A 27937-nucleotide genomic window follows, 5' to 3' on the forward strand; every position below is an offset into this window, starting at 1 on the left:
GCTGACGAAACATAAAATCACACACATACAATGCTGTTAATACAAGTGGGATACTTTAACTCAAACAGTGGTTCTCAGTTTGCACAGTTTGTTCTTAGGGTTATTTATATTTGGACACTTATCTATAATTTGGAATTGTTCTAATTTAGCTTAACAGAAACATTAAAAGCAAGAATTGGTTTGGTTGCCACCTCTTTTCAAAAGCATTTTCATCACTAGTGAATTATGCAAGGACATGTTAATTCTCTTCTACAAATTTACATTGCTTAGACAAAAGGTAACCATAGTTTCATATGCCTATGCAACGAGTAAATTTTAATCTCAGGATGATTTGGAAAAACTCTAAAATGGTAAAATTATGTTTTTATAATAATGTTAACACCATTTGTATGGTGTTAATGAGTTTAATTCAAACTAGAAAACACATTTATTTACTTAAAATAACATCAGCCTTTTAACTGCTAAGTAGTTAGCAGCTAATGCTAGCTGTTTGTTCTGTTCTAGAAAATCCGTCATTTTCGCAAATAACTGTAAATGAATTAAAATATCAGCCTATGTTAATGAAAATGTCACAAGTACTCATAAATAGTTTTCAACTAACTATTACACTTCACATGCACAGCAGCCATATTGAAGAGTGATTGCAGGGATCCGTGGCAACCCTCCCAGTCAAATCTGACTTCTAGGTCCAACCAAGATGCACCATAATTATTTGGGATGACGCCGTCAGAGAAACTCAAATGATCCAATGTATCACCTTAAAGTTATACATTAGTCACTATATTTTTAGGTTGCAAACCTACAAACCCACTGTGAAATAATCCAGGACTGGATCAGTCCACGTTTGAACCTTGGTACAAACAAGAGTTGGCAAAAATAACCTGAATAGGGTTGGTTTTATGAATGGCAGTTGTTTAGCTGTTTAGCACTGTTACCTTTCAGCAAGAGTGGATGGGAATCCAATCCAGTCACTCTATCAGAAGGCTCAAACTTGTTATCGACACCACATTCACAGAGGCCGTAGACAACTTCTTCACTGACAAGTAAGGGTCTTTTTTTGGTTTGCAGCTTGTGCAACCCCTTTCTGCCCACAAACCCCACTTCATAAAATCTTTGCCAGGATGTACTCTTATCTTGTCTGTGGACCACCTGCAGTAGGTACTATCCCGCCCAGCCACCTAGTAAGAATTGTCTAGGTATACAACTGGATGGGTTTGTTTTTAACCAAGCAGTTTTTAGAACGCAAACTGTGAAGGTTTGTGCTCAACACTCATCTGATCAAGGGGCAACAAGTGGTTGGTCATGGTGGGAGTTCCTGCATTCTTCCCTCCAACACCCCCCCCACAATCAAACCCTGTGATCCAGGAATACCCAGTTATTAATGAACTGGACCCCTCATTTAAAGTGTGCTGACTGAAGTGTGGAAGACATCTCCAGTGAGAGCACAGAGGGAGGGGGTGAGTTTAGGCTGTGATCACTGTGCTGTGAGTGGTCCGCACCACAACAACACAACACCAGGACAGCACAGTACACAGCTGCGCCTGAGGGCCTGCAGGCCTCAATGGAAGGGGGTCAATACAACTTCGGAGGGGATCATGGAATACCAAATCAGGTGGGGGAATAGAAGGAGGGAAGGGGGATGGGGGGGCGCTCTTTTTCCACCCAAACTCACTTAAACTCAAATACGTTTTTTTCTTTTAGTTTTATATTTCTTTAATTACACACAAGACTCTCTATGTTCCAGTTCCAGGCAGACTGTCTCTTGAAAGCCCTAACGTATAGTGAAATTGGTGGAAAATCGACAGTGCAGTACCCAGCTCAGGGATTTTTTTTTTTTTTTCCTTTTTTTGGGAGCCAGTCCCCATTGTTCAGATCCCTCCTCCTTGCTTGGGAAGTGGGAGGACCCGAAAAGGCGTTCCAAAAGGGAGGAATTGTTTGAGAGCTCAGTCATCCAAAAACGGCCTTTCAATGTGAGAACTTGGGGAGCCGAAGGAAGAAAATGTCGGTGGCATCGCAGTAAATTACTAAAGCAGCGAAGCTTTAGAAAGGGAAGAAGAAGAAGAAAAGTGTCTATTTTTTTATTTTATTTTTTTATTTTTGAGGGAGAACTACAACTCAGAGGAGAAGCCAGGAGAAGGATCGTGAGAACCGCAAAGCTACAGCCAGATTTGGTGAGTTTATGGCTTCATGCGGTCCGTGCTGTTGTGGCGCTACGCTGCCTGGGAACATCTACTACTAATCTATCAATAAATTCATCTACCTCGGTGCGTGTTTCCAGTTGTTATCGTGACTTAAGGAACTATCTGCTTCTTTATCCACCGAGAAACTCTTCCAACTTTCTAGATCATAAAGTGTGTGCTTTTGATAGCCGCATTTGTTTTGTTTTGCTCTTTTAGAAAATCACGTAAACCTCTCCCAAACTGTCTTCATTGACGCCGTTGGTGTTTGGATCTTCGTGTACGACGTGTTCGTCGGCGTCAGATTTGCTTATTATAAGTGGAATTAACTTTGTTGTCGGGCTTAGCTTGTTGTTGATTGGACGATAAGCCTGCGCTTGTGTTATCCAAACTTTTTCCTCTAAACTCCTGCGATGTATTACAACACAATATATGTTAAAGCAGAGCTATGATTGCAGAGTGACACGTTGCAGACTCCTGGAGTTGTGTTTTTAACGCGCATTTGTGTCTTTTTGGTTGGGAAATGTGTGCAGGGTTTGCAGGCCGCAGCCTATAGTCGTTTCCATAGGGTAAGGGCAAAACAAAACCTGGGGAGCAGAGCCGCACTTATCCCCATGATATCCAAAGGGAGCAGACTGAAGGGGTGCCGAGTGTGAAGGAGCTCGTTTGTTTCGTCTTTCTGTCGTAGAAAACAGAAAATGAATGACGGGGTTGCAAGAAGTCAGAAAAAAGATAACATTTTTATAGACGGTAGCTGTTTTCAATGTCTGGATAAGCATAGAAAGGGAAAACCATTTGTATTTCCATACTTTTCCCTCTATATAAATGAGCCTGACTATTTATTTGTCCATTTATTTGCCTGTTAGTCACCCGTCTATACATCTTTTCATCCTTATAGTTATCTTTTCGACTAGTTTTTCCAGGTTCCATACTTAACCAATCTTAACCATCATAAAAGTTTTCCTGTAATTCCAAAGTGAACTATTATTTTTATACTTAAAAATGAGTACAGTGACACATTTGAGTTTGGAAAAGAGTGGCGTTTTGACATAAGAAAGGTGAAGCACCCATATTAATTTACCTTGAAATTTTGCATATCTTTTAAAAGCAGTTTCTATACGGTTCATTTTGGTGATATTGCATGCCTAAAATTAGGTTTATTCTCATCAGTTTGGTCTCTTGTCAGTGCAGCTGCCTATACAACAAAACAAGCCCACCTGAGTATATTCTCCTCACCCTAAAGTCCTGCTGTCAGAATGACCCTATTAAAAGCTTCTAGTAAAGAGGCAGCCGCTGGAGCTGCCTTACGGGAATGTAGGTGCTGTCAGGAGAGTCTGTCCTGATATCATCCTCTCATTCAGGTCTGATTTAATGAGAAAAAAGCTTGTCAGTCCTCCAGGCTGCTAATGAGTGTTGGCCAGGAAGAGCAGGAGGTGGAGAAGGCCTGCTGGAACAGCCGTGGGGGCTCAAGTTTCCAACCCCAGGTGTCGTTTTGTGATTTGGATTACATTTAGCCTCCGCCGCCTCTTTACATGGAGGGGGACCTCTGTAATTCAGTGACGGACATGGCATCGGACAAGAGGGCCCGATTGTTCCCGCTGAATCAGTGTCACTTGGATTAAAAGTCGAAACGAATGGCCTGGCCTCCCCCAATTAGGCGCCGAGCCTATAAGCGAATTAATTGGTCTCAGTAAAAAGAAGGGGGCCTTGTTGTTCGCTCGTTGGGCTCTTGTTGTTTTTGCTGATCATCTCTGACAGGCGGGCGGATCAAAGTTGGAACTAAATGATTCCAGTCTGATTATCTGCCTGTTTTCTCACACTACTTTGGCCTTTTTGATTAAGTAGGAGTGCCATAAGCTCCTAATCAACTCCAGTGCCATTACACTTCCCAAGCCACTGTGAAAGTAGATTTATTAGGATGACTTAAAGAGTTTTCCTTGGCTACTAAGGCAACTTTTGACTCATGTTAACCTAATCAGCAAAAGTAGGTCTTTTTTTCCCCTAGTGGTTCCAACCATTTCAAGCAATGCTGACAAATATTTTAGTAAATATATCCCCAGTCCTAGGATTACTTGCTTTTGCTCAACCTTTTCTGACCTGTAATCATGATATCAATGGCTGATGGCAATCAGGAAAAAGAAAGTTGTAGTTTGGCATTGTGGTGAGGTTTTATACCAGAAATTCCCATCATCCAGACTAGACTGAACAATAGGAATCTAACTCTTTGAATGTAGTTCTGAAAATTAACTTGCAGGAGATTCTCATGGGTGTGTTGACCTGATGTAACAATATTACGGCATCTCAGATTTTACTTTGATTCAAAGTAACATTTATAAAATGATCTACCTAGGGCAAATAGTTAAGACTACTTTAGATGTCAGCAACTTTTTTTTTTAACCTTGAGAGCCTTTTAAGGAATTTCTACAAAGAAATACAATTAAAACAGAGCCACAAAATCTATTTGACCCTTAGAAAAGGAGACATCTTGTAAAGTTTCTAAAAATATATTACGTAAAATTAAATTTTCTTGTAAAAATGACTAACTTGAAGCTATTTTTTTTCACATAACAGCTATAACTTCTTTTTAGCTGAACTGCTGACAACCACCACAGAACGCTGGTGCTTTTGGTGGCAAGTTGCATAGCCATACAATACAAGTGGCTTAAAGTGGTTTCACTCCATCCAATCTTTAGTTAAATATCTTTCCTTCAATTGGCAGAGAAGAATAGGAAGTCTTCTTTCAGTCAGCTGACTGGCAGTGTTCAGCCATAGACTGGGGTACGACAAGTGTGATGTCATTCTGCTCCGAATGCAAAAACCTGAGCATTTTTGATACTGCAGCTGCCTGAAATATTGGTTTATTTTGATGCCAGTGACTGTAACTCGAGCAGCGCTTTCACACATATCACAAATCTTTGAGTCACTAAAGAAACAAGTGGATTTAGTTTGTCTGGTGTGCTTCCACATCTGGATGTAAATCAAAGTCTATAAAGTCTGTGTTTTAAGATTATTTTTCAGATAAGAAACAGCCGGCGGGACCAGAAGGTTTTCTGTTGGCGCCTGCATCTCACGTTTGGCACGCAGCAGTTTGGACTCTGGCGCTGGAAAGCGGCATTGTTATTACTAGTGGGTGTGACATTGGCATAAATTGACAAAAGAGGAAGGGAAAAAAAAAATCCTTCCTGAGGGCGTACTTTCATCTTTCTGACAGCAAGTATGCTTATGTTGTCATAGCAGCCTGCAGGCCGAATCTGTGGGCCTTTTAGCCGCACATGTGCGCACGTGTTAGTCGTCCAATCAGAACCATTTCTCTGCAATGGAATGCCTCACTTGTTGTTTTGATCCACAGCCGCTCTCACCTTTGCGGTTGTTTTGAGATTAAAGCGTTAAAGGAAGACTTTTCTTTTTGAGGGAGAAGAGAAAATGATTTGGCAGCAGTTTGTTCCTTCATTCTGAGTTGATGCAGCTTTTACGAAGGCAGCCGTTGCCAAATATGGCTGCTTCATCCTCTGCTGATCATAATGTCGGCTTGTTGACATACAGTGCATTAGTCCCTGTGGCGCTGACAGATTGAAGGTTTGGGCCCCCAAGAGGGAGTTCCTGTGTCCAGTCGGACATTGGATAACCTAAGAGGGACACCTGGGCTGGCAGGTGGCCAGGGGTCCGCGGCCCCCTCCCCCTGGGGCTGCATACCTCTCTTCTCTTGATCCTTACTGCCAGCCAGGCCCACAGAGGGGGGCATGGAGGAATGCGATGTGAAAATGGAGGGGATAGTGAAGGAGAAAGTTTGAACAGAGTTTGAGAGGACTGTAGTTGAAACGATTAAGATAGTGGGAGAATGAAAGGTATGTCGGGAAAGGAGCCGAAGAATCATTTATTTGCAGATTGTTTAACCGTGAGATGTCTAAAAGGCTTCCAGCATTTTCTAACATATTGTAGCACAGATGGAAAATTATTCTTCTGAACAACCTCGCTATGAAATATTCAACTTTCTGCTTCCTGATTAAATCTCACCTCTGCTAAAAAGTAGCTGCATTAATGAACAGTTGACAGTTATCTTCCTTTCGAAAGCCTCATTGAGCTGTCTGTGCATTTTCTGGCTCCTTTTTCTAAACATCACACTGATTCTGAAAATGGCTAGTTGAGATTTCTCTCTTCAGTAAAATCTTCCACACTCAAGAAGTTTAATAAGGCACGTTATGCGTAGTGTGTAATGAATGGTGTTCGTCAAACTGGACTGGCCAGTTACAAGTAAAATTGTCATATTCTGGTCCCCATGTGATTATTCTGCTCAGAAGAATCCTATTTTTTTTATATATGCTATATAACTTTTACGTAACTCTTTCATAACTGTTCACAAGTCTATCCTTAAAGGAAGGGAACTACTAACTCTATAGTTAAAGCACAATCTGTAACGGGAAAAGCACACAAATTATACAAATTGATAATATAAGACGATAAAAGCCAAGTCATGGTTTATGACAACCTCATACAGGAATAGGAACGTTTTCTAACAATGTTGTATTGGACCTGTTAACTGTATCTGATGGGTAGGTAGGGGTAAAAATCCCCCAACTTTGCAGGGAATACACAGGGAAATTTATGTCTATGGTTAGTAATGCCAACCATGCAGATCTTGCCAATATGAGACGCTTAAAGCTGTTTAAAAAGGGAGCATTAACAATGTTGCCTTTGTTACTAAAATTACTGAGAACTCCTGTTTAACAGCAGGGCTGTGTAACATTGAATGCTGTCCCTCAGAAACGCGGTGCGACGTCAGCTCTTTTCTGAATATAAATGCTTTTTGTTTGAACACAATGACCTGATTAATAATTTTGTATATTTGCAAAATAAATAAATAAATAAATAAAATGAATGGTACAACAATCAGACTTATGATACATTTGATTGGTCAGTGTTTTCATTTCATTTACTAGTGTACGTTTTGTATCTTGTGATATGTACCAAAAGAAAAAGAAGAGTTGGGAAGCAATTATCTGTTTTGAAAAGAGGCAAATGAGATATGCTCCAGTTCCTTTTATTGGGGTTTAATTTATAAACACCTCTGTCTTCTAACCTGCAAGGTCTTACTTTATTTGTAGATTTCCAGTGAAGCAGAGAGACGGACAGCTCTGCTGCCTTGGGCTGGCTTTTAGGCAAATTAGTGTTTTATTTTCTTTCGCGCTATTGTTTGGGTAGTTTTCAGTTTGTGAATAAAATATGAAAAAAGATGTTTACAGGTATTCTTAGCATGTCGACAGAAAACAGAATCAGACTCAACTTGCGTGACAACTCAGATCTTTACGAAATCATGCTTCAAAACTGGCTGCAAAATCTCTGATTGGTGCATCTCTAAATCACACTTGAATTAACATCTTAATGGTGATTATTCTGAACCTTTGGAGTTAACTTCATTAGTTTCACTGCTTCAAGCAAAACTTAAGGCGCTCTTGATTGGATAATGAAGTTATTCTAGCCTTCCTCCGGGTTCCCTTCTACAGACAAACAGGCAAACACGCAGTTTTCGAGTGCTGTGTTTGCATCGTTAGATCATTGATCAACTCCAGACTCCACTAAGAAAGCTCTCTGTGTGTGTAGACAAATAATTCAGTGTGTGCAAAGCAGATATTTGGACAAAGATTAGGGGGGCGTTATTACGAGCCAAAAGCAACCCAGACGCTCTAATAGATCATTTGCACACAGACTTGAGGTCTGCGCTCACACTTCAAGCCTCGCAGTTGCGTGTATTTGGGAAATTTTCAGTCATTTTTTAGGAGGCTTGCCTGTCTGACAGCAAGCTGTCCTCCAGGAATATTAACTGCACATTGTTTTCCTTTCTCCAGCAACAATAAAAAGCATCAAAAAGACATCTAAAGGGAATTTTGTTCGTGTTCCAGGTCTTTAACCAGTAATCAGATTTATTGTGTTGCAAGAAAAGTCATCATTGAAGAATGTCAGACTGGCAGGAGAAGACATGATTCAACAGAATAAATCACTGGGCACCAGATCACTTACTTATTGGGCCCCTGAGGTTATCAGAGCTGGAATTTTCCATCGACAGAATGGCTCCGTCTGCTTGTAAAAAAGTTGTGTGTGTGTCGGTTAACGTTTTAGTTTCTGATATTTCTAGAGGAGGGATTGTGGACATCTGCGGGCGGCTCTGAGTGATGGGACAAGTGGTAGCTCTCCAGCGCGTCGCAAACCCAGCTCCTGAAACCTAAAGCTGTTTTTTTTTCTTCTTCTTCTTCTTCCAGCTGTTTGTCCTCTCCACTAAACCGTTTCAGATCCACCAGCTCTCACTTCAAAACCTACAGCCAAACTCAGCTGCGCCATGTCAGACACTGCTGACGCCCCATGGCCTTTTCTTCAATTTCCTGCTTCTTCTCCCTAACCCTGTATCTGTTGTTGCTATAACTTTCTCCTTTGGCTGTTCCATACAGCTGCACAGCCTGTCTTTGCCTTATCTCTCCCTCCTGATGTCTCCCCATATCTGTTTTTCATATAATTTTTCATCCGCTCTGCTTTTCTCTTCTTTCCTTCGTCTCCCACTGAGAGTTTTAGGGCCAGGCAAACTCTCGCTCTCCCCTTTCCTCCCCCCACCCCCATCTTCTCTGGGTTCCTGCTGAATAATGGGGAGAAATTGCTCTTGATTTATAATTGGTTCCATTCACTCTGATGCATGAGCTGCCAAAAGAGTTTGGGGGCCCCTTTAACCCATCCAATACCCACTCTCCCTCCCTCTCGATGTTGCAGGAACACACAGGGAGCAGACTGCGTGTACAGTATAGGCAGCTATAAAAGCCCACATTGGCCTGCAGTATTTTATCTCTCTGGCTTGAGGATAAGTGGTAGCCTGTGTTTTTGCCTGTTGACATTTGGTGTTGGAAAAACTTCCTCAGGTCTGCATGTTTTTGCGCCTCTGTGAATATACTTTTACCATGTAATGGTGTGATCGCTTGTTCGTGTGTCACAGAATGGTGGTGGTTAAATGAAATATGTGAGCGTTAGGGGTGTAGTGACACATCCAGCTCATGAGTTGAGGGAGATGCTCAACTTTTGGGTTCACGGGAGCCTGACGGCACTAGTCTTTTAGCTTTACGAATAAAATATTTCAATAAGTGTATCTTTAAGAAGGGTTTGGTCCAGGTTTGTTGTCTTAAATGTGCACTAAAAATGTTCTGTGTCTCTACAGAAAGGTTTGGTAACAATTTTAAAATTGTGAAATTATTCAGTCCAAAGCAGGCCAGTCACCTCACATCACACCAGTAGCTACATGTTGCTCCTTCAGTTTTTATTCATGGCTCCTGAAACACATTTGACACACAGAAAATCATCTGGGCCTGGGGTCAAAGCATTTCAGTCACACACATGCACAGTTATCCACACATGCAAAAAAGCAACAGAAAACCAGACGCATCAATTATTATCAATAAACACATCTAATAAAGTGTTAGCTGAAGGAAGAGTCTTTAAGATTGGAGTCCAGTTGGCTTTATCTGGGCTTGGAAAAGTGCTATAGAAAAAGATTCTAGATACTAATAAAAAGTGTCTGTAGAGCCTTTGTGGAGTCTTTGCATTTGTATTGTGGACATAATGTCTGCTATCCACAAATGAAAAGGATTAGTCCCAATGGCTGCTTTCTTGTATCGGGTATTTCCATCAAGATTGGGAGAATCCAGAAAACTAAAAATCCAGGTTCAGGCAGAAAGTGGGCTTGGCGTATCAGTCAAATATTCTAGACCATGTACCTGTTGAATTGCTTTTGAAAAATAAATTTAAAGAGTTTCAAACATATGATATACAACAGGATGTCAACCCTCGAGCAAACAACTTCATATCCAGAACCTACAAGCAAAGCCTAAACTTTACTAGAAAAGTCACATGGTGGCAGACATGACTCAATTTTTTGTCAAAAGTTACAAAAAATCCTTCATATTTTGCTCCCAGATGGTGAAAAACTGTCACCCTGGCCATCACTTTCTTCTTTGTTGTCTTTCTCTCTTTCAAACAATCCTTCCTCCTTCTCTTCTTCCTCACCTCCCATCAGGTCTGGGTGGCCATGATGATCCCGTCCTGTTCCCATGGCCCCACTGGGCATATTGGCATCACTATCCCAAGCCTAGGAATGTGGGTGGATGTGCTCACCATGGCATCATAATTAGCTCTGCGCGGCTAATTCGGCCTCGTTATCTAAATTATGCAAATGGCACTGTGCCTAATTGATTAGAACGCCGCCTTCCTCCACAACGCAGTAATGTCCAGATCCCATCCCTTAATCCTCCAGACGCTCTGTAGCTCGTTAGTGCCGGATTGGATGCAGGGGTGGGTGTAAAGGAGCGCTTGGACGGGCAAACAGCTTGTTAATACTTTGTAAAGCATACGGATAAATATGTGTGTGGGTCTTTAAGAGAGCGCATTTTGGAGGGGGAAGGGATGCATTCTCAGCCTCATTAGCGATGCTTTTGATGTGTAATTTTATGGCATGAGAACGGGGGTGTTTCAAGTGGGTGCGGGGTTGGATTTGGACTGATCCCCTCTCCACCTGTTGAGCAGTATTTTCTTGCCAAATTAGACTCCATAAGGTTCCCTTCTGCCTGTGGAGCGCTCCGGGGGGAATGGGACGATAACTGGGAATCGACATAGGATCTGTTTGTTCCCTGACAAAGTCTTTTCTTGTGTGGAATATAAAACAAGAGCAGGGAGAGGCAATAGTATTTTCACTCTGAAGCAAAATGGCTGATTTGTGGAAAAAATTATGTGAAATTACTTTTTGCTTTTTCCCAGTTAAGGCATCTTTTTAGTAGGTTTGTAGATCTATAATGCATGTATGCTGATGGTATATTATACTAGTGCAAGTAGTAAATGTATACCAACTTTTGGCAAGATAACAACCAGCTTATCAATGGCTACATTTTGGGTCAGCAGCGAAGCACTCATTAGGATTATTCTCATTCATACAGATTTGTAATTTATTATCAGCCAGGTACTTTGACAGAGGTGGAAGTTATGAATGCAGCATAAATTGAAGGAATTATAAGGTTATCCTTTAAAACAACATTTGATTTTTATTAAGAGTGACTTACTAATCTGAGCTGATTAAAGGAAAATTGGAAGATTATGACCACTTTCTTTTTGAGCAGTGTGTCTCCAGAGGTAACAGAGGAAACTCAACAAAAAAACAACAAAAAAAAAACAAAAACTGAAGTTTGTCTACATGGGTTATGACTAACAAATTAATGAAACAATCAAATAATTTGAATGATACTCTGTGCTAACCAACACATTTTCCAGGAATAGTTAGGGATGGCTCGTCCTGCTGACATATGCAACCCATACATGCATGGCTTGCATATGTCTTTGTAACTTTTTCATTACCTTCAGAGGCAAAATCCACCCAACTGCATACTGGGTTAGGCTACAAAGGGGCGAAATTAATGCTAAACGGGTTCTAGCATTACTATCTAATGATAAGGCTACCAAACAGTGGGTTGAAAAGAACAAGTATGTGGATTAAAGTGTTTATTTTATTTTATTTTATTGTTTTAAATTTCTGCCTAAAAGTATGAAAAAGTAACACAAAAAGATCACAAAATCCCTTCTGGATACACACTCTACAGAAATGATCAGTCTGTCCTCCAGTGCCAACAGAAGTTATCTATACGACCCACTGACATTTCTATCATTATACAGCTTCATTTTATCATCCTACCAATTTTTAAAATGACAATCTTAGAAAAATAAATTATGTGGCTCATTTCTTTAAGGCTCTGACCAACATCTGTTTAGTTTTTGTAATGTTTAAGTAGCTGAAACATTCATACCCACAAAGATACAAGTTAGAAGCTTTGGCAATGTTCACCACAGTGTGCCGCTGACCAACTAAACAGGAATCATGTTTGACTTTTTCATGCCATCACTATACGTCACTTAAAGTGCCCCCAACTATTACTGGCACCCATAGCAAAGCCCCAAAATGATTTTGTCTGTTATTGCAGTATCATAACTTTGAAAATAACAAAAAATTCAGAAAAATGTTAACGTTAATTGCCCATCTTGATTTTGGAAAAAGGAAAAGTTACTCGCATCATATTTTCCCATTTCTACAAAAAGAGCAATGTTCAGAACAGGTTTAAGAATTAATGCTGGCTTACTGTGTGTGTCTCACCACCACACATAGTGAGTAGATGGTATGTAGGTAAAAAAAAAAAAAAAGAAAGCTCAGAGCCTCACCAAAAATCCTTGTCTAAATTTATAAAGAGGGTTAAGGAGTTAAAAAGGTAATTTGAAGGGATTATCTTGGAGCGTAGTACTTTTACCCCAGGATTGTTCTAGCACCAGAACTAGTGCATTACTAAAGGCCGAGTTTGTGGCTAGTAGCACAGTTGTTCATAATACCAGCTTTGACAGATGATCTATGAAACTTTTGATTGGACGAAAGAACACGCCAAGATCAGCCCACAGTGAAGTTTGCTCACAGCAGCAATATTTATTGTAATATAATTAGATGTTTGCTGTGACAGAATTGCAAAATGAAATGTTTGCGCCACAGATTTGTTGAGAATGTGCTGATTGATGGAGAACTCATGGGTGGTTAAATTCAGAGAAGGGCTTCTTGTTGTTTGTGTTGCATGTCCATCTCCCGTTAATGAGGTCGATGGTAAATCGGGCAGAGTGCTGGTTTGTTAAGCTACCTCACCACTCGTCTCATCGCGCGCCGCTCGGCACAAATCCCAGGCGGCGACCGAGAGGCCAGCGACCAGATTGACGGAGTAAGGGGAAAATATGTTGGGACACTCTCACAAACACTCCCTCTCATTGACGAGGCTCTGCTCTCTCCTCCCGCTCGCCTGCCAGTCGACGTCCTCTATATTAATTTAAGTTGCTGTTCGGCTTTCCCAGTCACCGCCCCCACTGCCGCTGCTTTCATGAACTCCTTTTTTACCATTTCACATCAATCGATAAAGGCATTGACCACCCCCCTGTTCTTCCCTCCTGCCTCCACAGACTCTCCACTCTCTAACCTCTCTGCCATGTATCCTCCCCCCGTCCTCTCTCTTTGGTCATTGAGCAGGGCCCATCAGCTCTTCCCCGGGCCCTTCAGAGCAGCGTCTCCCTTTTCTCCAGGGGTCTGCGGGGTCTTTGTCCATGCACCGGCTCACTGCTTTACAATGACTCTCCACTCTATTAAGGTGCGTTCTGCCTGTTAGCGTCGCCAGGGGCAACCGGCCTCCCGCATGGCAGCTATGCGGCTCGGCATTGTGGGCCTAGGGCTCGAGCGGGGGCAGTTGAACCCCCGGCACTCCTCACACTTGACACCGCATGTGTTTATCTAGAGGGGGGGGAGCTTTGTGGTGTTTGGAGAACCTCCAGAGTGAAATGTTGGGAGGGGGCATGGAGGGTAAAAAGACGTAGAACTGCAGGAAGGGGGGGCAAATTTGGGGAGGTGATAAATATTCAACAGCTCAACTCCTCTGGAGTTACTACCCTGCGAGCACTTCACCTCCTCCCTCCCTCCTGCGTGCCTTCTCCATGCCCGAAAGCAGATGGAATGTGAGAGCTCGGGGAGGAGGCTCCAGTCTGGTTTTATCCAATTAGCAGGGTTGTCAAAATGAATTTATCCACGGAGGCAGGGGGACAATGGGACTGGCAGTGGCCTTAGAGGACAGGGTCCCTCGCTGTCTTTACTTAGCACGCTCACAATGAACTTCTGTCAAGTGACTCTCCTGCTCATCATCTTATAAGGCACTTGCATAGCTATGGTCATGATACATGCCTGTGCACCACAGATACTGTGTTGCATTGTCTCTTAGTTGTTCCTGTTTTGGGGTATGTCTGTTGGGACAAGTATTTATATCTCATTAAGTTACACCATATGTTGAAACGTTGCTGTTCTGAGGGTTTTTTTTTTTTTTTATCTTGTAAAATATTTATGCCTTGCCCTGTATGTGACTATGTTTTAGCTCTTGAAGCATGAGGCAACAGCCTTCACAAGAAAAATTAAGCCTTAAGAAAAGACCAGAATTTATGAAGCAAGTTTATAAGTTTTCTGCCTTGATTAGATAACTCTCGTAGTACCCGTTATTTAGTCTAGATGTAGATCGGTTGGGTCTTGGAGATGTGGCCAACAGCTTTTCCAAGAGCAAAGCAAATATTTTAACTCCAATGATGAGATAATTTTCTATGCAAATGCTATTTTATGACCAGGCTTGTATCAGAATGAGATTCTCAAGGTATGACTACCTTCAATGAAAGCCCCGCTTCTCCAGGTATTAACTCGCATAGCTAAAATATTTACATTTTGTATTAGTTATCAAGAGCTTATTGCACAGAATATTATCCTTGTCCTAACTGAAGTTTAATAAGCTTATATTGGCAAATATTATCTCTCTCTCTCTCTCTCTCTCTCTCTCTCTCACTCTCTCTCTCTCAACATTTTCACTTCATGTTTTTCAAGAGCAGAAACATTTCCAAACAACTGAACTTGATTTTCTTTAATGGAAGGAGAGAGTGTTGTGTTGTAGTTTGCTTTCATCCTGCTGAATGGCCAGTAGGGTAAGTAGGGATGCTGTTTCACACTGGTTCTTTCCCTAACATCTTACTGTACATGAATAAATTTAAATCTTAGGAGAGGTCTAAAAAAACAGAAAATGTTGTAGAGGTTCTGAAACTAAAGCTTCTAATAATCTTGATAGTCCTCAGTACCAATAAACCAAAGTAATCCATGTCTTGGTTGGCTGGAAACAGCTGGATCATTTAAGAGTACAGTACGCCACCCATAGCCTCCCTGTGTAAAACACAAAGTGGGAGATTTTGCTTTTTAAACCTCTTCACTTTTATAAAAGTCATTCTGGCCAGAAACATTTAACACGTTCTGGTCTCAGTACATGCTTGACAGGAAAGATCACTGGTGACTCACTGCCTCCTACCTCCACAATCATCTGCTGTTTCATAAATAACCACCAATAAAAATGGTTCCAATGGTTTGAGAGTTGATTAAATGGTGTTGGTGTAAGCCTTATATGATGGTTATGAAACGCTGTTTCACCTAAAAACCCAACCACATTTAGCATGCATTAATAACTGTACCAGAGCTGGCTTCTCAAATAAAAGCATTTTATTGGCAAAAATTGGAGTCTGCACAATTATTCTGGCTGAATGGATACTTTTGTAATTAAAGGTGTTTATTTAACATGAAACAAGCTGCCACCACAATAAACTAACTGCTCTTAATGAAGATCCACGACTTGCAATGTTAGGAATGTGTTTTCTTTCCATCGAGCTACTCTACAGCCATCAAAGCAGCTCTATGAGAAGTTGAAGTTATATAACTTTTGTTTTTTTGTTCTTTGTCGCCTTTCATGAACGTCTTTAGGCCTGATGTCTGCCCTAACTGTTCTCTGTTCTCCAGACAGAAAAAATACCCATAAATCAAGCGGAAGCGGTCTGTTTTAGTTGCTTGATTCTAAGAAATTTTTTACTCTATCTTTTAATGTGGTTACAGAAATGCCATTTTCTCCTTGAACTGCCTAATTTGGAAAGCTCAAGCTGTTTTATACCTGCAATGCAAGACTGTATTTTAGAAGTTCCCCATGCTGCGGTGTTCCTTGTGTTGAGGCTAAAACAAAACGATCTCGGTATACCAACACAAGCCGAGCTGCTAATTTAGTGGAGCTGTCCGGGTGGATGCTCTGTGTTTTATCAGTCACCCTGATGCGTAGGAGGCTCCATCTGCCTCTATGTCTGTGACCTCTCTGGGAGCGATGGATGGAAAAACTTGGACATAGATGTCAGGCCAACTTTTCATCTTGAGGAAAAGCAAACAGAGGACCCAGCTGACTAATGAATCAGACAGACAGGCTCAGAGGAACAGGGCTGCCTTTTAGGGACCGATGATATACGACGAGGGGCCTACTCAAAACCGCTGACACAACAAAGCATTATCTCTGTCTCTGCTCATGTCATGTCGTCCGTCTGCCGATTTTGCAACAAACCGAACAGGTAAGCGGTTTCAAAGCGGGGCAGCGTAACCCGTTGTGTGTCCGCTTGGCTGGTCGCTCAGTGTGGTTTACAGGTATTGACTCTCGCAGCTGTGACAGGTGCTCGATACACATGTACAGCCAGCTGTCCTGAGTTGTGTCCATAATGCAAACAGCCACAGAAGCCACAGGCCTTCAGCTCTGCTGCCTCCTGGATCCAAGCAGCTTGCTGTTTGTTTACAGAGTAAACCCGCTACCGATGGGCCTCTCTGTGGACAAGAGAGTGAATGAGAAGGAACAAATCTGCGAGGCTTCCTCCAGAGGTTACAGAAGGCACCATAGTTATTTTGTCTCTGGTCATTTTGATACTATTAGTCTGTTGGTCTGTGAAATGATGATGATGATAAAACAAAAACTCCTCGAGATAACCACCAGGTTTTGAGAAGATTGATAAAGACTTCAGTGTCTGAATGGATTTTTTTTTAAATGCAGAGCTAATTGTCATCTTAAATAAAATAAAAACCAACAGAATATAGTTATGTTGTCTATAAAAGTCAATTCTTCCAAGTTAATTGCTATTAGCAGAACAAGCTAATAATGCTAATGCTGTGTTTTGTCCAGAGATGACTTTAGCAACTAGCTCTTCACTGACGTAACTGAATGTATGTTGCATTTCAATGATTTATTGTTAGATCAGGACTATTTATTTATTTATTTATTTATTTATTAGCTTACAAAAGTTCTGCGTGGAACCTTTGTACTTGCGTGTTGTTTCTGGTACGCCCTTAAAGCTGACACACAAGCAACATCTGTGAATAGCAGCAACGTATGACAAAGCTGCTACTCTTGGCTCGCTACGGATCAGTGTTTCTGTTTCTATTCCAATTCCTGCCTCAAAACGATCTGTTAGGATGTTGGACAAAAAGAAGTTGGCCTATCACTGGTTTATTCAAGCCTAAAATACCATCTTAATGCAAAACATCTGCAACAAACAAACAGCAGCAAGCAAAGATGTTCCCAACGCCATTGTTGGGTCCACAGTTAAAAATTTTAAAGTGTTTTTTCAAAGAAGTTGCACGAATGATTAGGGGTTCCTGAGACATTTGAAATCTGAATGGGTAGAATAAGACTTTGCCTGATGGATGAATAACCTATTTAAGAGAATAAACAATAAATATCTTTGTTTTTGTGCTCACTTGTCTATTTATTCAGTAGTTTGGCAGCAAATAGGGTTTTTGAATTGAGAATGTAGTTTATTTTGTTGATTTATAGTTTTTAATTAAAATGTGATCAATTGCAATTAATTGCACACCCTGCATTTAACTTGATGCAGTTTTTACCCACCCGGTGGTCATGCCAGATTTTGGCTTTGGTGTGGTCCCCTTGTCATTGAAAGTTGGAAGAAAAAAAAACTCTTGGGACTGTCAGACTTGTAAGAAGTAAAAAAAAAAAAAAATTACAATCCATATCAACACACTATAAATTACATCGGATGGGGAAGGAAAGCGGTACTAAAATCAACTCGGACTGAAAGCATGTGGGCCACTCATGAAGTCTGACTCGCAGAATCTGCTTCGTGTAAAAGCCTGCCTAATAATTGCTCATTTCAGGAGTCCTCGCCTTCTATTTCAGCACTCTTCTCTCAGCAGCATGCGAGTCCACCATGATTGATTTCAAGAAATAAACAGAAGATCACATGTTTTCTGCCTTTTACACCAGAGTATTACAGTTAGGACAAGGGGCCTGTTTCTACTGGCTAGGTACTTGTGATGCTGCATCCAAACTGACACGGGAAAAAACCCCAAATTTATTTCAATGTGTATTGAGAGAGAGAAAAAAAAAAAAAAAAAAAAAACGGCTGTTGAAAGTTACAGTAACTTGCAGCACCGCACATTGTGTTTTCATGCGAATGGCTTGCTGCTGCTGTTTTCATCTGAATTCATCATTTGGAGTTGTTTACACATTCAGGTTTCTGCAGAGCAATGTGTGGTCTGGTTTAGCAGTTGCAGACATTGGGAGCTGTTTTTCCATTAGCCTCCTCTGCTCATTTTCAATAAATGTGCCTGGCAGCAAAACGTTTTTTACGGCTCCCATTAGATGATGGAGGTGCGCTGTAAGAGTTTCCACTAACTGTTTCTCCTTTTTTGCCCCCCCCGCCCCCCCAATCCCCAACCCATCCTAAGCCCGTAACACAAGTCTGTATTTGTGTGCGAGAGAGCGCCATTAATCGTTCCTCCTGCTCTAATAGGATAAATGTGAAAGTTGTGTTCTGCTTCCACTACTGCAGGACAGCTGAGTGTGTTCAGAGGCATGCAATCGTATGTTTGTAAGAGTAAAAGGGGGAGAAAGAGAAGTTCACTTTTGCAGGACCACCCTCCTCATCCTGACGGGAAGTTGTTAGTTTAACCTGACAGGAAAGAATTCAGGAAACTTGGCTAAGACGACAGTGGAGAGAAAAGCTCTTCTCTGTGTGTTAGCTGTTCGTATACCGGCTATTACTTTCAATATAGTCTGTTCTGGGGGATAAAATAGCACTCCTCTACCTTCAACACACTCATCACTGCTGGGATATACATTCCCCCCTCCCACATCCCCTTCTTCTGTCCTGCCTCTCATTAGTTGCTCTTTGTCCCAGCTCCTGAATGCTGCCTATGTGTTTTCCCCTTCTCCTCTTCCCTCCCTCCTTCCTCCGTCTAAGCCCCTCTACCTGTATCGGTTACACCTGAGCGGGAAGGCGGCGGGCTCAGGTTACGGCCCGCTGAATGAGGGCGCCCCTTTGATGAGTGCAGGCTGGAGTGCGGGTGCAGGCGGAGAAATGGGGGCTGAGAGAAAAGAAAGGCTTTATTTGTGTCTGGAGTTTTGGCTGCTGAGGGTGCTGCAGAGTGCAGCCACCTCACCTGGGTTGTGTTAATGGCTGCCTGTTTTTGTTCGCGCGTACACAAGCTAGATCCGAGCTGACAGAGGAGTGCATGTATGAGTTCAGGGGCTGCCTTTTTTGGTGAGCGTTGTTTGTCTCCCAGTCGAATCGTGTGTTTTTTGGGCGCAGGTGTTGGTGTTTTTGTGTGAGCCAGTCAGATTAACTGTGCTTAGGCTGTTTGTTTTCACTGCGCTAAGTATGTAAATGACCCTCTAATCATTATCTGTTGTGTTTTTCAGGGCACAGTGCATGGAAAATGTCTGGAAAGCAAGACTGGACTCCTTGGATGAAAAAGAGAAAAGCTCCAGTGTTTTGTGCTCTGGGTGCAGTTCTGCTGTGCTGCCTGCAGAGCGGCGCTTCAACCACTTGTGAGTTTAAAAACGACTGAAAGTTCATCTGTTTCCACTCCACAGGGCCTGACGGCTTCAACACAGGGAGTGAACTGTAATTTAATTAAACTAAAACTCACTTGATGTACTTAATTACTGCATGCAGGGTCATAACTTGAACCACTTATTTTTTTCAATTTCTGTCCTTATGATTTATAGTTAATTCAATTCTTTCTCAGTAAATTACAATCAGAGCTGTCCACTACTTTTAGTTTATGTCTGCCACACTTTCTCTTTACACTCAACTATCTATTAATATGTTTGGATACAACACTGTTGTCATTGTAGGCTGCAAAATGACCGTGACATAGTTATTGTGTATAATATTTTTTTTTTTTATTGATCTTATGTAAAAGTAAAGTTTCATAAGAAACAGATTATTTTACATTCCCTGTAAATTGTAATCATCAAAATGGATAGGAATAAACGCATTTAAATATATTTACTGAAATAATAGACTTTTTTCACCAATATCCATTTTTTCACCAATATCCATTGAATATGCTTGTTAGATTTTAGATTTCTTCCACTATTCTGTAGTTTTATTAATCATAATAACACCGCTCCGTGCCATTTCCGACCTCCCCTCATTGGACGGTACTCCGTGTAGCCTCCCGTTCCAAGTGCCCAGTACATTTAGTTTTTCTAAACACCTGGTGCATGATAAGTCGTGCCAGGACGTTTTCTGGCTTCAACACAGGGAGTGAACTGTTTTATATGTCTGGCAGCAGCAGTTTATTTGAAATAGATTTGAATAAGGAGGTAATTTGGACGGGCTTGGATCGCCACCATGAGCGAAACTGAAAATGAAAAGAAGCTTTGTATAGAAGGCTGGAGTCGGTTCCTCATTAATCAAATTAATCAGTGAAGGTAGTTGATTGAATTATTTATTAGTCGATTTAGTTTGATTAGTTGGTAGTACACCGACATCTACACCAAATTTGATGTAGATGTAAAGTGTAATATGTTATTATGCTTAAAATAAGATGAAACTAACTTAGAAGTAACTGTTCAACAATGTAAGAGTCAAAACTTCTTCAATATTGATAAGGAAGGTACTAGTTGCACTGGCAGATTATTTAACTATTTTCGCTGAACAGTTTCCTGTAAGTTAGCATAGTCTCATTTTCAAGTGTGCTAGCATATTTGCAAGAGAAACTAGACTAGAATACTTAGTAAGATCTTGTGTTTTTGCTGTGTAGGTTTCACACGCTGTTCTGCTCCTAACCCTGATCTCGGCGCTTTTGTATATTCGTCTCTTCAGATGAGGTGCCGGTGTTCACCGAGGAGCCCGTGTCTGTGGTGCAGAAGCTGGGAGGCAGCGTCGTGTTGCGCTGCAGCGCCCGACCCGCCTCGGCCAAGCTCGGCTGGTGTCTGAACGGCGAGCAGCTGTCGAGCGGCGATCTGGGCGTGGTGCTGGGCCCGGGCAGCCTCCTCATCCCTGCTCTGACCAACCGGACGCTGGGCAGATACCAGTGTGTGGCCAGCACCGGCGCTGGTTCTCTGGCGAGCGTGCCTGCTAACGTCACCGCTGCCAGTGAGTAGTCGCCCACACAAAACCGTAACAAATAAACACGCAGGCCTCTTTATGGTTTAGTCAGAGTATCCAAAAAGCTCCCTCAAGTTGATTTTCCTCGAGTAGAACAAAAACAGTGAGGAGGTGGTATTTGTTTGCTTAAAAGCTTTATCAATACATTGTAAACTCTGTACTTTTCCAGCGGTTATAGCCTGTTTGAATCTGGGCTCTACTGAGGGCTAAAACTATCTGAAGTTTTTCTTCTTGCGCTGAAAATCGGATGAGAACTTCAACGCTCGTGTGTTCAGTTGGACAAAAGCAGCTGCTTTGATAGTGAGTCATATTGATCTATTAGTTAAAATAAATGATTCCTCATGCTTTCAGTGCTTGGCTGCACCAAGTCTGCACTCTTATATTTGATATGCATCATGGGACTGAGAGAAGGCCTTAAACTGTGAAACATGAGCTTCAGGAATGGAGGGGACCCTGGGGCCGGGGGCCGGTCTGAGCAGGGGGGAGAAGAAGGGACCAGCGCTCACCGTGGGGGCCCTCTACCTTCAGTGGCTCCTTTTTTTTTTTTTTTTTTTGCTCCTCTCAACTCCACATTCCACTCCGCAGGGCCTGACAGCAGACCCGGTCAGAAATTACGGCCCCATTATCGAGAAGAGGGCTGGAGGGAGATAAGACTGGTGTGTGTGTGTGTGTGTGGGTAGGGACTGGGGTTGGCGGAGGATATGGGTTTAGGCAGGGCTGCTGTTAACAGTATTGTTTTACATGCACAGATGTGATTGATGTGTGAAGTTGCCTCAACTTGGGAAGCTCTGGGTGTTTTTAGGCCAGTTGAGACAAGACCCTGACAGGAGATGAGACGAGACGTCACACTCACACTCTCACACGTCTCTCTCTCTCTCTCTGTCTCTCTGCACATTTTCACTCCCTGTCACTTTCTCTCCTCCTCCTTGTTTTCATTGCTCTTTACCTTCCCCTGTTTTTTTTATCATCTGCAGCACTGATCTCTTCATCTTTCCTCTTTCCAGCACAGCATCTCTGGCGCCTCGCAAAATGTTTTCACATTTATTTCCTAACAAACACAAACGTTAATGTATTTTATGGGGAGTTTATGACCAACAGAACCGACGGTATAATTACGAAGCGTAAGGAAAATGACTCCTGGGCTTTTGATTCTCTTCTCAAATTGAAATGTAAAACTTGTGGTATGCATTGTTTCCAGCCCGCTCAGCTGCAGATCTTTCAGGGTCTGTCTCCATCAGCTTTTCCTCTTTTGAGTCTAAAAATGTTGCCTATTTCGTTTAGCTGATTTTCTCCGTCTAACCTGACTGAACTTGAGCTATTTAGCAAATCTTCTCCCGAGTCTTTTGCAAAAAACATCCCCCCACAGCATGACACCGCCACCTCTTTTTCAGTGAGCATTGCGTGCTCTTTCTATGTTGAGATAATGAGTGTTGCGATAAGTGCTCCGAGAGATGTGCTTTAAACCTCTCCAAAAGCGCCATAGGTGCATAAATACTCCTGCAAGGCGTTGTACACAGGCATTAACATTTGAATGTGTATAAATCATGCTGGAACATCCAGATGGGGAGCTGGCTTCTGAAAAAAACAAAACAAACAAAAAAAAAAATGTCTCTTGCTTTCCTCTCCTCCTGAGCCCTCTTAACTGTACGCACATGTTTTTTACCATCAGTCTAGGTTGATTCCAGACCCTCTGCACCATCCAAATCCACCCCAACCCTCTTTTTTTCTCTCTCTCCGTCTCTCTTTGGCAGTACTTTAAAAGCTGCTCGCTCAAATTCCTGCGCTGACAATCAAGCCCCGCCGTATATCTGCACAACACGTTGCACAAACATGTTCGGATTCAGACGCAAAAACACAGACAGGCCTCCTGCTGCTGCGCATAAAAATGATGAATACACTGTCTCTTCTTGAAATATTTTTCGTGGGCCCTGCCAAGCTGCCCTGGTGTGGGAGGTCTGCTTCACTTTATGCATACAATCAATCCTCTGTGCGTGCAGGGATGATAGGTCCCGCACGCACATGCGCGCGCACCTGGAAGGTATTCTGGACAGGTTGTTTCGGTGAAGAATGCGGGAGGGGGGAGTTAAACGGAGGGTTCAGAGGTGTAAATGGGGTTGGGGGGGGGGGGGGGGAAAGCATGGCGAAGGCTGGGGATGTAAAAACGGCACCCGATTGATTTAGCAAATGGAGCGCCACACACACACCTCTAAAGCTTTGCATGCCCTGGCTTGGATTTTCATCTTTCAGAATCGGCGCTGACAGAGTCTTGAGATGGAGCTGTTGAATGTGTGTGTGTGTGTGTGTGTGTGTGTGTGTACCCTGATCTGCCTCCCTCATTTCTCCCATCAAAGCTCCTCCAGATGCTGGCAGGGGGTTCACATCCAGCACGAATGGCAGATTAATCTGCCGTGGACGTGTTTGCGCCAGTGATCTGACTACATCGTGGTGGAAACCAAAGCCCTGATTGAGATTTGCTTATTGAGTCAGAGCCGTGTATAAATCTGATCAGCTGCTCTTTTTTTTCTCTCTCTCTCTCTTTTGCAGCTTCCCTCCTCCCCCTGTTCCCCCCTTTTCTTTTGTGCTAAAGCGTGTGACCGGTCCAAGAACAACACAGGAGTTATAGCACCTCTGGAAAGAACGGAGAGCCTGTGTTTGTTAAGAATAAATCAACAAAAAACTGGTAGACGTTTAATTACGCTCCACAAGAAGTTTTATTTATCTTTCATTTCACTCTTGAACTCCTCCTTGACGAATTTCTCCTGCTCTCCCTCCCTCTCCAAAGCTTCTCCCTGCCCTCTTTTTCTTCCCTCGGCTTTTGCTTTCTGGGGTTCTGTTTGGTTCCGGCCTCTTAAGAGCAGGGCTTCGCCGCTTCCTCTCGAAGCCCAAACTGGAAATCTGCCCCTGTAACTCTACTCTCTCACCTTTGACCCGTCCTGCTCAGCCCTCTGGGCCGCTCAGGCTGGGGTTTTTTAAAGGAGGGGAGGAGGGTCACGGGGTCAGATGATCATCTAGGCCGCGCAGACTCTGTGTCTGCAGGAACACGGTCGCATCGCAGCACATGGCTCCAGTAATCCCGCTCCCACGTTTCCCACAGGCTCCGAATCAGTTCCAGTCCCGAGCTGATGTCGGGGAGGATTGATGAGACCTCCTCGGGTAGTACAGAGACCCCCTTTTTTTTTTGGCTTTTGAATGAAACTATTTTGATTATGAGAAAAAACAAGAAACTGGAGTGATTTAAAAAAAAAAAAAAGAAGCATTTTTTTATGAAATTCCAGCAAGTTTAACTGGATCACACAGTGGGGAAGAAGAGAAACAATGTGGTTGCAACACAGCAGAGTGAAGCTGCTGTGACAGACACTCAGCACGGAGACAGCGCAGTTATTATTGCTCAAAATATTGTGGTTTCTCTGCTTCGAAAGCTAAGGACTGACTGTGTACATGTGCAGCTTGATGAGTTTTATTCGGTGCGCTTGGCTGCTGAAACGAAGCAGTCGCGCAGCTTTCTGACCGTTTCCATCATTCTGTGTGCTTGTTGCAGAGCTACGGGATTTCGAGCCCGACATCCAGCAGGAGATAGAAGTCGACGAGGGCAACACGGCCGTCATCGAGTGTCACCTCCCGGAGAGTCAGCCCAAAGCTCAGGTCCGCTACAGCGTCAAACAGGAGTGGCTGGAGACGTCCAAAGGTAACGCTCCTCGTTCTCGTCCCGCGTCCCATTTTAATTCCTAAACTGTCTCCATTATTTACAGGAATGCTGTAATCCTCCCCTCTGACCGCTCCGTAATGCCTGCGATAAGGCCGTTATCTGGGGAATGTCGCAACGTGAGAATGTAGTTGTTTATTTTTCAAATGGTTTTACTTCTGAGTCTCCTGGAAGAAAAGAAAAAAGCTCCAGTGGTTTGTCACTGGTATGCTGATGATGCCTGGGAGCCGTAGGTACTGATATCTGCCTCTTATCTGCGAGGAAATGAATTCCACATTGTCGAAAGCTGGCGGATTGTTCTGACTCAGAATCGAGGGCGCCACTATGTGGCCAGTTGGGATAGTGCAGCCTTTTAATGGAATGGCTCTGAGGGCTCATGTTACAAACCAAAGTTTTGCAACGTGGACTTTTTTTTTTGTTTTTTGTTTTTTTTGTTCTTATTTTCATTTAGCTTCTCTTCTTTGTCATCCTCTTGTTCCAAAGTGCCCTAATGTATTTTCAGCTGCCTTTGTGTCTTTAATGACTCTAGAGGCCAAGTAAACAAACCCTGACCACAGAGTAAATTAACTCTGCCAAACACCTCCATAAATCAAACTGTTGCTAAAGGTGGTTGCTAGTCACACATTTTGTCATAACTGTTGCGAGATATCGAATACAGTAGTCGTGAGTGGATAAAAATACTTTGCTGTGCCCAGAGTTGCCAACATTTGAGTTGAAAGCGCAATACACCGAAGGACCAGATCTGTCAAAAGCGGTTCGTTTTCAGCAAGAGGGTTGTCTCGTTCTGGGAATCTTAACATTTTGGGACAAATGTATCTGTAGAAATAAAGACATGCAGCACGTCTCCTTTACAAAACAGACCATACATTCAAGTAAAAAAAAATAGAATTGAGGCCATCACACAATATTCAGATAAACAAATTTAACTTTTGGGTGAAAAAGCTTAGATTTTCCTCTCTTTGCGTTGGATTATTAAATCTTTTTTTCCCCCCCAACCATCGCAACTGTTCAGAAGCTTTAAGAAGCTCCCTGCGACTTTTCATTATTTATGAGGCGCTGCGACAGAGAGCAGTCTGTTACACGGCTCAAACAGAGATGACATGATTAATGTTGACGTGTGGGAATTGCAAAAGACTGCCAACATTTCTAAAATCCAAATTTCCATGGCGAAGGGATTAAACAGAGAAACTTTACTGCAATAAGTTGGGTAACTAAGAGTTGATAACAGGGAACATATTCTTCTTCCCTTAGTAACAACTTCCACACTGAAATGTGTTGTTGTAAGTGCAGCCTGGGATTGTTTCAGTGTGACACATTCACTGTTTTTGGAAAAAATGTTGTTTCTCAGTGCCTTTTTACTTTTTTGTTGGACTGAAACAGGGGCTGCAGGTGAGGTCGTTATTGTGAAATCTACAATGCTACTGATGCAATTAAATTAGCTTGCATCAGTATTATGTTGCTATGGAAACAGCTTAACAAGGTTTGGTTTATTTTGGCAAAGTAATGCGATTGTTTGGGTGAATATTTTGATATGCTCTCTTTCTCTCTAACTCTGGTAATCCTCCCAGGATGCCTTCAGGAACAGATTTTTTTTTTCTTCCCCAAGCACTCTTAACTGACTGTGCTGCTGCCATGCATATAGACAACTTCACCGTTAAATATTTCAGTGCAACTAAAGTTTGGTGATGAAGTGGGAAAAAAAAAAACAAACTTCTCTCTCTTTCACATAAAAACTAAGGAGGTGATTGGTGGCGGATGACATTGGAGGGCTATAGTTGGGAGGACTTGCAGGTTTTCAGGGACGGAGAGGAAGCATCAACTCTTAGCCATCCTGAGGAAACGACACCAAAGACTGCAAACATGCGCAGAGGGTAGTCAGGACTCTAAAGAGAACCGACTGACTAACTGTGTTGACTCAATCATAAACAGCTGTCCTCAGCTTTCCACATTTGCAGTGAGATTTATCTGGGCAGAGCGAGAAATGGAAGAACTCTCATCACTCCAGGAGAGTGAGAGTTGGCAACCTTGCTATGCTCTTTAGTTTTTATTGTTTTTTTGTTTTTTGTTTTGCACTTTAACCAGCACTGGATGTGAATCACACGTTTCTGCTTCTGGGTTAAGATTGTTTCATAACCAACATTCTGAAACGAAAAGCAGCCGTTAACCGTATGACATCCAATCTTGCATAAAAGATCTTAAGTTCTCATAGCTTACTGCGATAAAGTGTGGTTCCAGGACTCCCATCATTAGGTTTTGGTTTGGACATCATGATCAGGTCCATTTTGCAAAAATGGGGAGCAAAAGCACAATAAATGCAAATGGGTGGGGATCATATAAAGTTTTCAGCAAATGACATATGATCAAACTGAATAATTGGAGATTTTTGCATTTTATATCTACTTGATGACATATGCAATGGTTTAAAAACAGAAGTAAAGCCAGATCAGGAGCCCTTTTTAGGTTTTGGATCCACTGAAGTAGATCTCATTCTTTGTCTGTTGGGCTTCTCTCATCCAGCATGTATTTTCTCCTTTTTATTTTATTTTAGGAAACTACCTCATCATGCCATCAGGGAACCTGCAGATAGCCAACGCCACCCAGGACGACGAGGGGCCGTACAAGTGTGCCGCTTACAATCCTGTCACTCAGGAGGTCAAAACGTCCAGATCCACCGATCGCCTGCGCATTCGCCGTGAGTCTCGGTTCTGAACGTCGACATCAAGGCAAAAAAAATCTAAACTTATGACCATAAGAACACAGTAACGACAGCACGGTGGTAGAGTTCCTATTTTACAATAGTCAAAGATTAAAATGCGTAGATGTTTTAATTCAGCATCTGTTTCATCTCACTCCCAGTTTCATCGTCCGTATCTCGACTCTCTCCGTCTCTCTTCCAGGCTCCACGTCCGAAGCGGCTCGCATCATCTACCCGCCGGCGCCCCGATCCATCATGGTGACCAAAGGCCAGCGGCTGGTGCTGGAGTGCGTGGCCAGCGGCATCCCCACCCCGCAGGTCACGTGGGCGAAGGACGGGCTGGACCTGCGCTCTCACAACAACACGCGCTTTCTGCTGAGCAACCTGCTGATCGACGCCGTGAGCGAGGGCAACTCGGGCACGTACGTCTGCAGAGCGGACAACGGCGTGGTCTCGGACCGCTCCGCCACCGTGCTCTACGACGTTCAAGTGTTTGGTGAGCAGATGATTTATTGCATTCCGAGTCTCTCG

The 27937-nt window shown here is 42.6% G+C and overlaps 1 protein-coding gene across 1 annotated transcript in view; it reads left to right on the forward strand.

The window, feature by feature from the left end:
- Positions 1-1916: 1916 nt before the first annotated feature.
- The window catches only part of boc (BOC cell adhesion associated, oncogene regulated), a 33242-nt gene continuing 7221 nt past the window's right edge, over positions 1917-27937 (forward strand). Inside the window, exons 1-6 of the mRNA XM_015027738.1 lie at positions 1917-2171; positions 19310-19438; positions 20724-20996; positions 24547-24693; positions 27260-27403; positions 27609-27902. Of these exons, the coding sequence (XP_014883224.1) occupies positions 19327-19438; positions 20724-20996; positions 24547-24693; positions 27260-27403; positions 27609-27902 (970 nt within the window). The 5' untranslated portion in view covers positions 1917-2171; positions 19310-19326. The remainder of the gene's footprint in view (positions 2172-19309; positions 19439-20723; positions 20997-24546; positions 24694-27259; positions 27404-27608; positions 27903-27937) is intronic.

Source organism: Poecilia latipinna, unplaced genomic scaffold, assembly GCF_001443285.1.
Source record: "Poecilia latipinna isolate Pla-1442-1.1 unplaced genomic scaffold, P_latipinna-1.0 Scaffold106, whole genome shotgun sequence".
Classification (NCBI taxonomy): Eukaryota; Metazoa; Chordata; class Actinopteri; order Cyprinodontiformes; family Poeciliidae; genus Poecilia; species Poecilia latipinna.